The sequence below is a fragment of the Scophthalmus maximus genome, chromosome 15 (assembly GCF_022379125.1).
Source record: "Scophthalmus maximus strain ysfricsl-2021 chromosome 15, ASM2237912v1, whole genome shotgun sequence".
NCBI classification, from domain to species: Eukaryota; Metazoa; Chordata; class Actinopteri; order Pleuronectiformes; family Scophthalmidae; genus Scophthalmus; species Scophthalmus maximus.
In genome coordinates, this window is record NC_061529.1 from 21,839,020 (window position 1) to 21,854,945 (window position 15,926).

Genomic DNA, 15,926 nt, shown 5'->3' on the forward strand with positions numbered 1-15,926 from the left:
GATGAAATACTGGTTAACAGGCCCAGACAGCAGATGGTGTGATAGTGATCTGAATATATGCTAATGGAGCATTATAAGTGTGAAGCGTGGGGAAGTCTTCCTTTTCTCTTCTGTCTGCAGCTACATTTCAGTTAAACGACCAGCAAGAAGGACTCTGAATGTGTTCAGCCCCGATAATTGTGTTTGTTGGAAAATCTCAGTAGCGTCTGTTAGATTGATTACTTGCCTTTTTCAGTGAATTACCAAATGTTACACAACATATCTAAGAGTCAAATAGAAATGATTTCTGTAGAAATCAAGAGTAAACCACAGCCAAAGGCTTTGTTTACTGCTACTACTGGAATGTTGACCTGCACAGTGCAGTTCTGGTGAACTCCACTAGGCGGGAGTGTTGTTTTTCAAATGGCTCACTGTTAGTTTCACTGCTCTCTGATGACCTGGTCTGAACATCTGTAGCTCTGTGGTTTGTGATTTGTCTCATATTTAAACTATCATTGGTCGACCACTCAGCTACTGTGACCTCTGGATTAATGTAGATGTATCATTCTGAGAAAACATGACTCTCTTTTTGTTGTTGTTGTTGATGATTTGACTGATGATTTCACGAACCCGCAGTTTCAGGTGTATGAAACCGGAGGTAAAGGGTCCTCGACAGTCACACAAACCGTTTCCTTTTTGGCTTTTTCGTGGGGTTCAGCCAAACACAGCAAACAAAGGAGGTTGCCATAATGTACTGGTGATTTACAATACACACTTTCTTACTACACCAGTAACACTTTATCTTCACTTTTGATATAACGCCGGGACTTTTTTTTTTCTGATGTTAGGTTTAGAGCCAATATTAGCCTTTCACAGACATATTGGTATCGGACGATATTTTAAGAGCCCGACCGATATTATCGGTCAACTGATTTGTGTGTGTGATTTTGGGCACACTAACTTTTCTGATGTCTGAGGGTTGATTAAGTTTCATTACCTTATATATTGATACATTCAGGAGTCATCATTACCTTGAGTCCCATGGCAACTTCTTCCCAGATGAGAGAATTAGAAAAAACAGATGGTGAGCACAAGTGTGTTGGTTTTCACACTGTTCGCATTGCAGTTTTATATGTATGTAATATAATAATATTTCCTCTTCATTTTCCGAAATAATCTGGAACACCTATCACATTCTATTGTTTTCACCTCAGCACTTTACTATAAAGAAATATCATTCACTGAGTGCTCCACAAGAAATACAACGTTTTTGTAAGATGGAAAATAATAGATGAAGTGCACTGCACCCTAGTGGTAGGACATGGTACATCAGTGGGAAGAAGATGAGGTGAAACCTGCTACTGACACATATTGGACAAAGAACAAAGGGCTGAGTTACCGATGGCAGAATATACTTTCAATTTATATGGATACAGAAAATATATCTGCATATGCTGTGTGATGTATTGTGACAGGATATGAGGATTTATTGTCACCACCAGTCGTTAAATTGCAGAGTTTACCAACAGAAAATTAATCGTTAACTATTTAAAAATCATTTAATTGTTTCGCTAATTTGTGTTTGTCACATGTGAGGATGGAATGCTTTTCCTTATCGTACAGTTTATGACCGTGTGTAAGATCTCCGACTCCCCACAGTCTTCTGACATGTTCTTGACCAAACCATGAATCGGTTCATCGGGAAAATGGACAGATTAAATGATAATGACACGAATCATTAGCTGAGGCATTTGTCACCACGGTAAGGGTAACAGTGTCGAGGTTGTTGGACTATGAGGTTTGGTACAGTGTCATATTTAATAATGATGATCTTGAGTTTGACTTTGTCTACCAGGAGAGGAGATTTTTTCATCACACACACACACACACACACACACACACACACACACACACACACACACACACACACACACACACACACACACAGAGCTTCGTGTGCACTTGGCTTGAGATGGAGACTAGGCGAGGAGGGCTCATGAAGGTGTGTGTGTGTCCTGTCCCCTCAACTTTGATACATCTCCTTTCTTACAAACACACACACACACACACACACACACACACACACACACCCAAGGGCGCATCTCGTTGTGTAGGCTCTCACTTTGTCCCTACACACACACCCTCCTCTCATCCTCCTCAGATGACCGGGCTGGAAAATTAGCTTGTCACATTGACTTTGAATTGAATTGACCTGAATGTACCTTCCTCAAAAACCTCTCTCTCCCTCGTCTTCGTCTCTCTGTTTCTGTCTCCCTCACTGTCTCGCCTCCTCCCTCTCCCAGGCCTCTTTTTTGTCAGGTGTGGATTGTGTTGTGGCTTTTCCCTCCATCCCATTCTTTTTAACATGAACCTTTAGCAAAGCCTCGGTGTGATTTCCTCACAAAAGCACACACCCTCAATAACCTGTCTTCTTGGTACAGACAACAGAAGGTAAACTAATCGATACTAAAACCACCATCTTTGCTCCTGTGTTAAGTCGAGTTGGGCCCTGGGTGTAAAAATGTTAAAAACCTGTTTGATATTGAGCCAAACAAATATTGTTTGCGCTGAAAATTGAAAACAAGTGCTGGCGGGTGGCACTGCAACTCTGCGACTTTGGCCTAGTGGTTAGTGCATCGAACTCCCACACCCAGGACGCCGGGTTCGCGGCCCAGGCAGAGCAGGAAAATCACAACTACAACAAAGAGAAAAACAAGTTTTCTCCAAAATCACTAACTGCCCCTTTAATGCTTTGGTTTTCTTTTTAGCGGGAGGCCACCACAGAGCATCAGTGCATGAACAACGATAAGAGCTGGACAATGTTCGGCCACATACTTGCAGACTCTCTTAGTTTAACGCTTACTGACAAGTTTCACCAGGGACGTTATAAGAGAGAGACAAACCAACTCAAACAGAAAAGCCTGAACCCCATTGATGGCGATAGTATGACACACATGCATTCCCCAAAAGGCCTAATGTCTGCTTTATGACACCTGAACAGGAAACGTATCAGGCCAATCATACTATGGCACTGAGACAAGCCAAACTTTGTGCCTGCACAGTCGAAGTGTAATAATGTCACCAGAAATTGGATCCAGGAAACACCTGTATGGGTTCAATTAACTGGTTTGGATCTCACAGTTCAAAGTAAGACCCCCCCTCCCCCAATATCTCGTACACACAGCAGGATCCTGTAGGTGAGGCCAGTGTGGTAATCTGGAACGTCCACTTCAATGACCCCCGATAGAGAGTCAAAGAGAGCAAAGATAATTTTGTGTGTGTGTGTGTGTTTGAAAGGGAGGGATACAAGCCTGGTCACTTTGCTTAACTTGACAAGCATGATCCTCCGCACTCACCTGTAGAGATAAATTAGTGTCACTTCTGGACACGCTTTGGTAACACACACACACACACACACACACACACACACACACACACACACACACACACACACACACACACCTCAGGCTAAAATAGAGTGGTCACATCATATTTCACTTCTGATAGCTTGCTGCCATTTATTTCTATTTGGTTAAAGAGTGTTATGTAAATGAACATGGAGAAACATCAGCCTACATCACCAGGACGGTGTGTTTCTTTTCTCAGTAGTGAGGCTTTGCTGCATTCCCCTAACCAACACATGTTAATGAAGATTCTACTGTACATTTGAAGTGTCAGATTGACAAAATTGTGGGTCTGATTCCCTCCATCATCTACTTAATTTTTTTTACCAACATTTCGGCTTATCGTTGACTGTAATATTTGACCATCCGTATCTGAAGCATGTTTCAAGTCACAGCACGTTGAAATGATCCGAGACATTACCACCGTTCGACTACAAACATATCGCACTGTGCTTTGGCAAAACGACCTCGCAGCCCGGCAACGTGCCCGGGAGTCGGTCAACCCCTATCTGCTGTCTGTACAGAGGGCGTCGAGGGGCTATGTCTGTGGGCTGGGGATGTCGTCCTGTACCTGGTTCTGCATGTGATATAGTCCTGTCTGGGCCCAGAGGCTGGGGGGTGTAGGTGGTCTGTCTGAGGTCATGATGGAGGTCTTGTTCCTGCCATTGTCTTGTCCTTGTGTTTCTTTATAGCCTGCACACTCTCACACTCCTCTGCATACTGCTGTGTGTTAATAGTAATGATAATAATAATCCTTATTTGAATAGCGCTTTTCTTAACAATGGGCTTCACAAAATGATAGAAAAAAAACTCATAAGTTAAATAAAAGGAATGAAAATGTCCTGAAAGCTGAAACCTTAATAAGGGATTTAAATGCAGTAAAGTCTAATCTCAGCTGGTAAGTCATTCCAGAGTTTTGGAGCCTTTAGTCTCCAGTCCTGCTCAGGGAACTACAACAAGCTTCACTGTCAGATGATCTAAGATGGTGCCCAGACTTTACATGCTCTTATGTTCAGAAAAGTCATCGGTGTTCTCAAACTGCCCATTGCTGCAGCTCCTCTTTTCACCCTCTGTCTAAACACCTGGATTTATTTAGGCTCCGCCTCCTGATAAACCCCAGTCTGTTGTGATTGGTCAACCGCTTTCAAAATGTGTAGGAAGTGTCACGTCCCTTCACCAGAGAAGTGGAGATTCTCAGATCGCAGGCAGGATACCCCAAAAAGTCCAACTATGAGATCACAGGGGGAGAGAAAGCTGAACCAGTGGTTCAGAGCCAGACTGTAGGGTTAAGCCTGCCCACAAAAAAACAGTGGTCTTTTTTCACAGTTTGTGGGCTGGCATAATATGTCACCTTTAAGGCATCGATAAAATTAAAAAAAATATATATAAAAAACAAACAGGAAGCCATTGCAGCGAAGCCAGAATTGGTGTTATGTGATCACATTTCCCTTAACCTGTAATAATCCAAGTAACAGCTTATTAGACCAGTTGAAGGAGACACAGTTGGTAGTTGTTGATAAAATGATTCATGATATAGTACTTTGGATAGACGGAAAAAGGAAAGGAAAAGATTTAACAACAAACGATCTCTGTATCTTGATTCAGTTTTGTTTGCGGCTCATTTTTGGCTCAGCTGCTGTCTCACACAGTCTGTCCAAAGTCTCACTGTTCACTATATAACAGGTATGAACAAAGAGTGGAGGGAGGGTCACTGTTGTCAGAGCAGGATCCACATCTGACACTGTTACACGTCACACTGGAACACTCGGTCTGGTTCATATGAACCAATGAGCGGTCCTCTAATTAAAAATATAGAGGGGTATCTCTCTGGTCTCTCTTTTTTTTCTTCTTTTTTTTTTAATGGATTTTGTAGGTGGCGGTGGCATCAGCAGACAAAAACACACACACACACACACACACACACACACACACACACACACACACACACGGTTTCAGGCCCAAATGTTGAGGCAGATTTATGACGGCTGCTGGCCACAACAAATTAAGTTGACAGTGATGTATGTGGGGGGAGCGAGTGTCACACTGCACTAACGGACCACACACACACACACACACACACACACACACACGCACACACACGCGCAGTGCGCGCAACTGCGAGTGGAAGCCCAGCGGTGGCCCCCTACTCCCAGTCCTTCTTGTTAGGCGTCCCTGTCAGGCAGCCCCCCACCACCCAGCCCTCGAGCAGACCTGCATAATGAAATTCCTCTCACTGATTTGTGTTTTATTTCTCTTCTCTCTTCTCTCTTCTGTCTTTCCTCCATCCCCAGACTCATCCTGCTGCCAGCAAACTGGCCCTGAAAGACAGCTTCACATTTGACGACTACAGGTCAGTGTGTGTGTGTGTTTGTCATGTAAACTGGAACAAAATATTCTCCGATTTTTATAACACTGTACTGCTGCGATAAGGAAAAGGTGATATTGCCAAAAAGGAATCTGAAGGAGCAGTTGGACAGTATCATTCAGACACAAGGTCTTAATCTCCATGAGAAATATATGGCTCGAGTGTCACCACATCTGAAACATCTGTAACTTCTGTACATGAAGTTGTAGCTGCACGTCAGGTCCAGCATTCGGATACCAGTCAACACTGGCTGCTCGTGTGTTTCTGACCATGGTGTAGAGTGAAGGCATCAGAGAGATGAAGACACATGTACACACGTGTGTCACATGGATCGATACAGCAGATACAGATGTTTCACAGTTAATGTGCAAAACATCATTACAGGACCGCTCTGCCCGATCATGTCTGATGCAGAATTTCATTATGAGCTTCATGGCGACAACATTTGATCCCTTTTCTTGCACTTGCCCTGTATGAGTAGTTCCGTCTCAGCTCCTCTCTACTTGGTAATGCCTGTGTTGATCTGATAAAACTCCCCCTCCTCCTCCGCTGGTGGCACCGTCCCATCGGTGGAGGTAAATAACGCCACCGTACATGAGAAGTGATTGGTTGATGTGTGTCGACAGGTGGGCGGTGTCCTCCGTGATGACCCGTCAGAACCAGATCCCCACGGAGGACGGCAGCCGGGTCACTCTGGCCCTCATCCCCCTCTGGGACATGTGCAACCACACTAATGGACTGGTAACGTTTTCACGCACGCACACACACACACACACACACGCACACACGCACACACACGTGTTCCCTGAGCAGTGGTGAGGGTTTGACTCAGTGAAGGTGATTGTGTGTCTGCAGATCACCACCGGCTACAACTTGGAGGACGACCGCTGCGAGTGTGTGGCGCTGCAGGACTACAAGGAGAACGAACAGGTGAGTGCTGCTCTTCACTGTCTCTGCTGCTCTCCTTCTACACATGCATCTCTTATCAGTGCTAGTGATGTCAACAGCTAAGAGAGAGGAGGAGGAGGAGCAGCAAGAATGATGAGAGACGACTCGGAGAGACGACTCGGAGGGACACCGCGGTGATCCTGTATCCGGGGATGGGATCGTGGAGCTTCCCTCTCCTGCTCTCCTTCCTCCTCTTCACGTGTCACAAGCTTTGAAGTTACTCTTAATTATGATGTTAAATGCTTCATCACTTGTTTTCCAGCAGCGTGTGATATTTCACCGCCTGCAGTTTGCTGTAGAGATAGTTTCATTCTCCCAGTTTGAGTCAGTGCAGCTCACTCTTTTTCTGTTTCTTCACTGTCTCTCTGTTGTCCACACTCCTGACTGTGCATGGATGTAAGAGAGCATTGTTCTACTACCAATAACCCATAATCATCAAATGTATACCAATTTAGTCATGCAGGTGAATATTCACTCTCCAACCCACCCAGCATCTGCTAACAGCTGATTCAGCTTCTGTGTATGTGAATGAATTGTGTCTCGCTTCGCAGCTGACGTGCACTAGGACAGAGGACAGACACTGGTATAAACACGTGCACTTGTCTTTGTGATTTTCACCTTTTCCCGTAGATCTACATCTTCTACGGCACAAGGTCCAACGCCGAGTTTGTCATCCACAACGGCTTCTTCTACCAGGACAACGCCCACGACCGGGTGAAGATCAAGTTGGGTGTCAGCAAGAGTGAGCGCCTGTACGCCATGAAGGCCGAAGTGTTGGCGCGCGCCGGCATCCCAGCGTACGTCCGAACCCTCCTCTGTGCCCCCCCCTCGTGAGAGGACAAACGTTCTTTTTCTTATTCTTCGGTGTCTGATCTCTCACACTTTCATGAGTGACTGAATTTGTAAACTAGGCTTGAAGCCTTTGACTCTGAAGTGTTTAATATGGGTCATTGTGAGCTCCGGGCTCACGACCGACCCCAAATACCCTTCAGACAACAACAGTTCACGTTTGTCTCCCAACAGTAGTTATTTCAACCAATTAGGCCTCCCCCCTTTGGCATAATTGAAACAGTATGCCGCCAGTCCCCCCCCCCTAAGTATCAACTTCCCATCAGCACCAACACTTTCATCACCAAGAAGCTTAATCATTTTATCATTAGCCTCTTAATTTTATGCAGCATCCTCTGCTAGGCACTTTTTTAATCAGACGCCTTTTAATCTCTTATTGATGACAAGTCAAAATCGCAACAGTGGAAATTAAATGAAACTATCCCCTTTGTTGCCGGGGCGCTCTATTAAACTGACAGATATGCTCGTGGATCATTTTCAAAGGAAACGCTAACCAGCTCTGTGTCGGGGGGGCCTCGCCAAGATGTCGGGCGGCTGCTTCCTCCTCCTCTCGCCTCAGAACAATTCAGACTGTTCATTAACAACATATCAACCTGTGAACAGGTTTAAAGGAGTTTTCTTCTCTGAGCTGGATCCTCTGTTGCAGGAGGGATGGACATAGGGGGAATGTAATAGGGAGAGTCATAGGTGATGGCCTTGCCTATATATTTTATACTCCAGCAATAGTTCACGACAGGCGTGATATAATGAGCATATACCGCGGACTGAAGTGAGCTATAGCTTTTATAAAACAGTTACAATATGTCAAAATTAAAGTTATAGACAGACTACATTTTTTTTATCTCGTCAAAAAGGAATTTTTTAAACGAATACAAAAAAGGAGTCCCTCCTGGCTGCCTGCACAGTGCACGGCGGTTTCTATGCAACACACTGTAGCGTTCCTCAGAGAGAAGGCTACGAGACGGGAGCTTGGTTCGCCGGCTACTGTGGGCCACAGCCCATTCCAAAACTACAACCTCACCGTGTGCTTTGAGCTCTCGTAAGTTTCCTTAACTCTACTCCGTCGCTGCTCACGTCTACTCACGTCGTTACTTCCTGCGTCACGGAGTGATACGGACCTGTGCAAACTGATTTAACGTCAGAACCGTTATATACGCTCATTATACCATGGCTATGAACCAATCAGATCTCTTGATTTGATCCACCAATTTTATAATCTCTATCATATCACGATTATATGACTGTATGAAATCTTTTTAAAATATCTTTATTTGATAGTAACACCCTCCACTCTCCATCATCAACAATGACAGTAATGCACTAGTTAAAGACACAATAATAATTTTTGTTTCCTCTTGTTTCACATCCAACATAGTAGCTAAATTTGTAAATCCTCTGATTTACCATAGGGTTTACACATGCTGTTGACCACATCCTTCCATTTACTCACCTACTCACTTGGTTTAGTTGGTTGTCTGCATAAGAGCTGCCACACAATATACATTGGTTGGGCTTTAATTCTAATATTTCCTTTTTTTCTTGGGAGTGTGTAATGATGTGTAACTTGACGTGTGTGTTGTTTTTTTTCAGGTCCTGTGTCTTTGCTCTGCACTGTAACGAGCCCCCCATATCAGCCCAGCTCCTGGCCTTCCTCAGAGTCTTCTGCATGACTGAGGGTAAGACACTGACAGACACACACACACAACCACACACACACACGCACACACACAGAGTCAGCGGCAGGACATTCCCTGTGGAACCCCCCAGCTATAAAACCTGGTAGCGTACTCTAAAACAAAGCACGCCACAGTTGACGACGCCCCCCGGGACCGTTGTCAAGTGGCTGCTTCCTCCTCCTCCTCCTCCTCCTCCGCAGCAGCAGCAGCGGCGGCGGCGGTGGCAGAGGGGAAGAGACGCAGAGGAGGTGGAGGAGGTGGAGGAGGAGGAAAGGGGAAGAGTCAGGCCTGTCCATTCCCAAGCCGCTTAATTGATCAAGGCAGGCCACCAGATGTGTGGAAGGAGAATTCCACCGGGGACGTGCAATATTCATCGGCATGTATGCAGAACAGCACCAGCGTCATAAATCCCCAACCACACAAGGCCACATCCTCCTCTGTCACACAACGCTTCTTCATGACCCCGCTCGATATATTATTCACTTTTTTGCTGCATGTTAATCTTTAAAATTGCCCCAGCGCTTCTGTGTGTGCGTGTGTGTGCGTGTGTGTGTGTGTGTGTGTGTGTGTGTGTGTGTGTGTGTGTGTGTGTGTGTGTGTGTGTGTGTGTGTGTGTGTGTGTGTGTGTGTGTGTGTGTGTGTGTGTGTGTGTGTGTGTGTGTGTGTGTGTGTGTGTGTGTGTGTGTGTGTGTGTGTGTGTGTGTGTGTGTCATAACAGATGTGACATGATGGAATAGTGTGCACACACACAACTAGGACTCTTTCATCTTCCCATGTAACTAAACCATGCCACGTTGGTGAGGTGAGAGGCAGCAGGATGAAGATTATCCTCCGTCCACACTGACCGGCTCAGCAGAAACACTGATCACACATTTAGCCCCAGTCCCACACTTTTTGATGCCTTCTTCTGTTTCACCTGAAAAAATATAAGTTTTATATGGAGTTTATTTAGTTTCAAAACTCGTACAACCCACGCGCGCATATGATACGAGAAGCAGATCAACAACGCAAGCGTCAAACACGCCCTCAAGTGAGCACGACAAGTCGAGTTTTGAGACTTTGGAAGGGGGATCTGACTGACTGATGCTCCCCTCCGTTGATTGGTCACTCCTCTCCAGTCCCCAGCCTATCACTGATCTCCTGACCTCCCTCTTGGGGCAGTGTCAGCAGGGATGTGTCGGGGAAATGTCAGAGTTGGAGAAAAGAGAGGAAAATATTCACATTTAAGAAGCTGAAATCTGAGAATTTTGGCTTATTCTCTCATAAAACTACTGGAATCAATTAATCGGTTATCAAAAAAAGGTGGCAATAAATTTATTAGTCGATTACTAATCAATTAGCTATTGCAGCTCTCCTCTGGTTAATATGTATTGGTCCTGTTCGTGTTTATAGCATCTTGGAGCCGGTCAAATTGTCTTTTCTCAGATCTAGTTTATTTTGTCTCAAAATGAAACGTGTTTGGGTTTATGTGTCAGGTTGGTTTTGTTTTACATGTACATGTCTGGTATCAGGTCCAGAACTGTGGACCCATGACGACCTCCACACTATCATCACGGTAAATGTGTGCGTCTCAAATCAATTCACTTGTCCTTCCTCCGAGTCCAACCTCTCACTGAAGCTCGGGACTCGGTGCCTGTGTTGCGTGTGCAGGGCAGCTGCACTGGAAATAATGATGGAATAATCATCCATCTCGGATGAGCCGTCCAACGAGTGAAGAGTTGTTGCCAGAAAGCAGCCACCTGTTACATGAGGTTTCAGCTGTGACAGTACACATGTGGCCTCCACTTCCCCTACAACAACACATGACTGATAAAATGTTCACAAACCAAAGTGTTCCAAACACACAACGCATGAGCTTTGGTTCCTTTTGTTAACAGAAGCAAACATTTGGCCCTTATTTCAGAGGAACTGAAGGACTATCTGCTCGGAGATCACGCCATCAACAAGATCTTCACGCTGGGCAACAGCGAGTTCCCCGTCAGCTGGGAGAACGAGATCAAGCTGTGGACATTCTTGGAGACCCGAGCCGCTCTGCTGCTCAAGACCTACAAGACCTCCTCAGAGGTCAGTTGACGGGAGTCAGGCTCATTTTGAAGGTTGTTATTCCAGATTTCTGATCGCAGATCAGTTCGAGGGTCTTAAGGGTTCTGTAATCGTCAAAGGAACAAATCTGTATGAGACACTTATTGCTAGAACTAGAACTAAGGAATCAAATTTGTGAAATTGAATTTTGTCATCCTTCTCTACATCTTTCCTCTCCTCTTATCTCCTGGCCTGCTCTCTTCCAGGAGGACCGCTCCATGCTGGAGAAACCCGATCTGTCCGTGCACTCTCGTGTGGCCGTGCAGCTCCGCCTGGCTGAGAAGCAGATCCTGGAGAAGGTGTCGTCAAACGGGCGGGCCAAACGTCTGCACTTCCAGAAGAAGCTGGAGGACGGCGAACCGCTGCTTCACTGCGAGGAAAGCGATATTGCCTTGCTGGAGAACACGGATGCAGATGCGAAGCTTCCCATTATCCTGCGCAAGCTGGAGGAGGTGGAGGAAGGCCAGGAGATCCCGGCGGAGGAGCACTGTCACCTCCTGAACGGGGAGGAGGCGGTGTACAGGATGGAGGCCAACGGAGATCCGGTGCTGGAGGAGACGCGGGAGGTCAGCAAAGATGTTCATCCAGCTCTGGACTCGAGTGCAAGTTCAAACCAGAACGGCCAACAGGAAGTGGCCGACCCAAGTGCCAGCCGAACTGAAGAGAATCCCAAAGAGAGGAGTGAATAAATGTATTCCACTTACAGCCACAGCCCACGCTATTTATTTATTTTTGCGTCTCTCAGATGACTCAGAAATATAGAGGCCTAGAAGACGATAGAACGTGGCTGAACTGTGTGGTCGTCCGGCGCGGCTTTTCTTAGTCGTCTGCTGCTGCTGAACGCGTGTCCCTCACCTCTCTGTGCAGAACATGTTCACATTCAGATCAGTTTGTGTTTTAAGTTTGACATGTAGGTTAATATTGAAACTGTTTGTGGCAGGTGGGAGGGGTCCCAGCAGGTGGATTGATTACAAAACTAGACGGATACCTCCGCCAAGACCCAACAGTCCCCTTAAATTATATCAAGTTGCACCAAATTGCACCCACTCACAGATATCTGTTCCTGCAATATGACAGATTTTTTTTTTTCATCAGGGTCCATGAACTATTCATTTGGAAATCTGCGATGTCAACTGACAAAAAAGGCCCTATCAGACTGTTGGATAAATAAGTCAAAACTCCTGACAAACAGTCGGGGGTTAAGAACAGAAGCTCCTTGGCGGAGGTCAAAAAAAAAGATAAGATAAGCATTTTAGATCAGTAAGATTCATGTTATTTCCACAAAGCCAAACCCTCTCTGATTGCCACACGTGTCCAGTGTGTTTTGAGTTGACAATCTCATTTAGTTCTTTCCGTAGAGCATTTAGGGGTGTGCTGCTGATTGAACACCATCACAGGCCTTTCTCTGCTTCAAGTCACTCTCAGGCTGAGTGGTGACAGTTCACCTACAGTCTGAGACGTACTCCTGCTGTTGACAGGCCAGAATAATAGATGCTTTTTTGCGTTTCACCACGTAGTCGCAGCTCTTCTTAGGAAACTCTTTTCATCTCATGTTTTTAACGTATCTCTGTGAATGAAGTCCGTTCGTGTCAGGATGAGAGTCTGTGAATGGGACTGAAAAGGGACTGACGTGTGGCGCAGTGCTCGCTGAGGGCGCTGACCGAAAACCTGACACTCATTCTTATCTCTAAGTACTTAGGATCTAACTTTAGAGTGTTCCGTCACCATTTGTTGGAAACACTTAGCATGAAGTAGTACAACAACGTCGTCACTCACCCTCCTGCGGAGCCGCAGTTCAGCGATGGCTCTGCGCGTGGCTCACTTTCACAACGTCCCGTATCCGACACACTTGTCTCCGAGGCTTCGGCCACATTTGCTCTCCGACGTGTGCTCGTTGGTTCAGGTGTCGTCATGTGACCTAGGTGATAACAAGTGGGCTGATCACTTCAAGTATCGTTATCTTTACCCGGTACCTAATGTCTTTGGCATTGGATGTCCACAGTTCTCCAGACCTTCCCTCGACTCCGCGGCTTTCACCCCTCCCGCGTCCCTTCAGCGTTCAGGGCCAAAGGTCAACGGATTACCATCATTCACACACACACACACACACACACACACACACGGCCATTTATTACCACGTGACTGAAGTTCCGTATTTACTTCAGGTCGCTCGATCAGGTCCAAACCGTCTACTGAACAAACTGATGAGCGCCGATGAAGACCATGAGATGTGGCCGAAAATTAAAGGAGACACTCATTTACCCTTCAGTATGTTTTGACTCCAAGGGGCAGTGAGCGATTCTAAAGAAACACAAGCTTTGTAAAAATCTGCCAATATTTCCTCACCATCAGAAAATCAAAACAACAACGAGAGGAACGAGTTGAGCTGTACAAACGTGCACCAGGATCATAATAATAATAATAATAACCCTCAAGTGGCTCCGAGGTGGAACTGTCCGTCTGTATTCTGGTTCACTGTTAAAAATGAACCGCGCTCACTCGGCGGTGGAGCTCACGTCGCCTGTGGACGAGTGCAGTGCCCGTCCAACTGGACCGTTGTCTCAGTTCACAAGGAAACCACTCATTCACACGACACAGTGGACACACAAGATACACACCTGCCAATCAGGAGCGAGCTGTGGTCACACTCGCTGTGCTTCCTGCGCTGACTCCAGCCCACTTGCATTTCTGCCTCATCTTACAGTTATAAGTGAAAACATGTGTTTATTTTATTTAAAAAAAAATGTAGAATCATTCAAATCAAAAAAAATCAAAACCCAAATCTCACGTACCCATAATAACTCAAAAGTCTTTGTCGAAGCAGTCACAGCCTCCAGACTTCTTTGTTGAGCTTTGCACCCCTGGAGTTCTTCTTCCTTCTTCTGAGACCAACAGACACTCATTTAACTCTCAGACAGAAATCATTGTAATATTTGCCAAAATCTTTAACATCAATGCACAACCTGTTGGCAGATCTTCCCAAAAAAGAAAAAAAAAAGACGAATGAATGTTTTGGTGGAATTAAAATGGAGAGCTCCAACTCTCCCTGCTCTCGCCTGCTTTTTTGTCGTTTGTTTGCAGGAGATATGAATGAAGAGGTGGATATGCCACAGGTGATCCGTCGCTTAACCTTTGACCCCCCACCCCCACCCCACAGACGGACAGCTGCCGTGCGCTGGGCCGCTCGGTGTCGACCCGTTCGGCTCAGGGGTTGTTCCCTCTCCACCGCAGTTTCGCCCGAGGCCACACGATGCTCTTGTTTTGTATCACTTCTGTCACGTTTCCATCACAAATCTGTATTTTTTTATGCAACCATGTACATTTACTGACCTGCGCTGCTTTTCTAAAGACTTCCGTACCACTGTGTGTGTGTGTGTGTGTGTGTGTGTGTGTGTGTGTGTGTGTGTGTGTGTGTGTGTGTGTGTGTGTGTGTGTGTGTGTGTGTGTGTGTGTGTGTGTGTGTGTGTGTGTGTGTGTGTGTGTGATCCTAGCTTTAGCCACACCCCTCTGTCTGGCTGTCTGCAGTAGTCGTGGGTCTCTCTCACTGTATAGTACAGTACAGAACAAACCGGAGCTGAAAAGGAAAGTGATCCTGAATCTGTCGACATCTGAAAGAGATTAAACTTCATCTTGTTTCTCAGCTCTTGTGTGTGCGTCGTCGTCATTCTTGAACTTTCTCTGTCCTCTCCACAAGGTCGTCGTCATCTGTCTATTCTTCCTCTCCTCCTCTGCTTGTTGGGGGGGGGGGGGGTTATTTCATGTAGTAGTCCCCCTTTTGCCCCCTGGACTTATTACAAATTTATAAAAGAAACATTATCTTGAATCATTTAATTCGTGGGCAATTAAATTTTGAAATGGCGTCTTCATTATTCATGGGCGTCTAAGATAAAACCCCTTGAAATCCTTGAATATATTATTATAATGGGCAGTGGGGTGGGCAGTGCAGAGCGGGGCATGTCCGGTATTGTTAGTTGTCGCCGTGTCAGTGCTGGGAGCAGAACGCAGGCCTGGGACCAGCACTCCCAACTAATCCTGCCCTATGAATTATAAATTGTAAATCCATATTAATATACAATGGTGGCAGCCACCGTAACTGCGGGACGGCACCACTGTCATGTGAGTGTTTACTGGTGTCATGCTGGGGAGGGTGATGGACAGATCCATACATTTGTGACTTCACTGCCCTGAGACCGACACACTGACCTCAACTCAAGAAATTGTTTCCATATTGTTTTTGATAGGACAACAAATCTACAGCGCCACACTAATCCGACTATCTCTTTACCTGCTTCAGTATGCATTTGCTGAAAAAATATCTCTTGGAGATTCAGAAGAACCTGATATTTATTAACCTACTGTTGGAACGTGTGCTATTTATGAACCAGGGTCCCAGCCACGGTTAGGAAAAAATCTGACGATTTTAGAACAGTGACGAAAAAATAACAATTTTGTGAACAGTTTTAATACTTGGACAAAAACAAAATCTGAATATTACAATGAAATGTGATCATGTTGAGACAGTTTACATGTATTGGTCCATACTGAAGTCACATTGTCAAAACAGTCAGTGAAACAGATTCTCTGTGAACCAAACTGTGAATAATTTCCTTTTGCTTTCACACA

The 15,926-nt window shown here is 45.5% G+C and overlaps 1 protein-coding gene across 1 annotated transcript in view; it reads left to right on the forward strand.

The window, feature by feature from the left end:
- setd3 (SET domain containing 3, actin histidine methyltransferase) overlaps positions 1-14,943 on the forward strand; it is a 22,777-nt gene extending 7,834 nt beyond the window's left edge. Inside the window, exons 7-13 of the mRNA XM_035610071.2 lie at positions 5,675-5,733; positions 6,375-6,489; positions 6,604-6,678; positions 7,327-7,493; positions 9,136-9,221; positions 11,125-11,285; positions 11,510-14,943. Of these exons, the coding sequence (XP_035465964.1) occupies positions 5,675-5,733; positions 6,375-6,489; positions 6,604-6,678; positions 7,327-7,493; positions 9,136-9,221; positions 11,125-11,285; positions 11,510-11,992 (1,146 nt within the window). The 3' untranslated portion in view covers positions 11,993-14,943. The remainder of the gene's footprint in view (positions 1-5,674; positions 5,734-6,374; positions 6,490-6,603; positions 6,679-7,326; positions 7,494-9,135; positions 9,222-11,124; positions 11,286-11,509) is intronic.
- Positions 14,944-15,926: the final 983 nt, after the last annotated feature.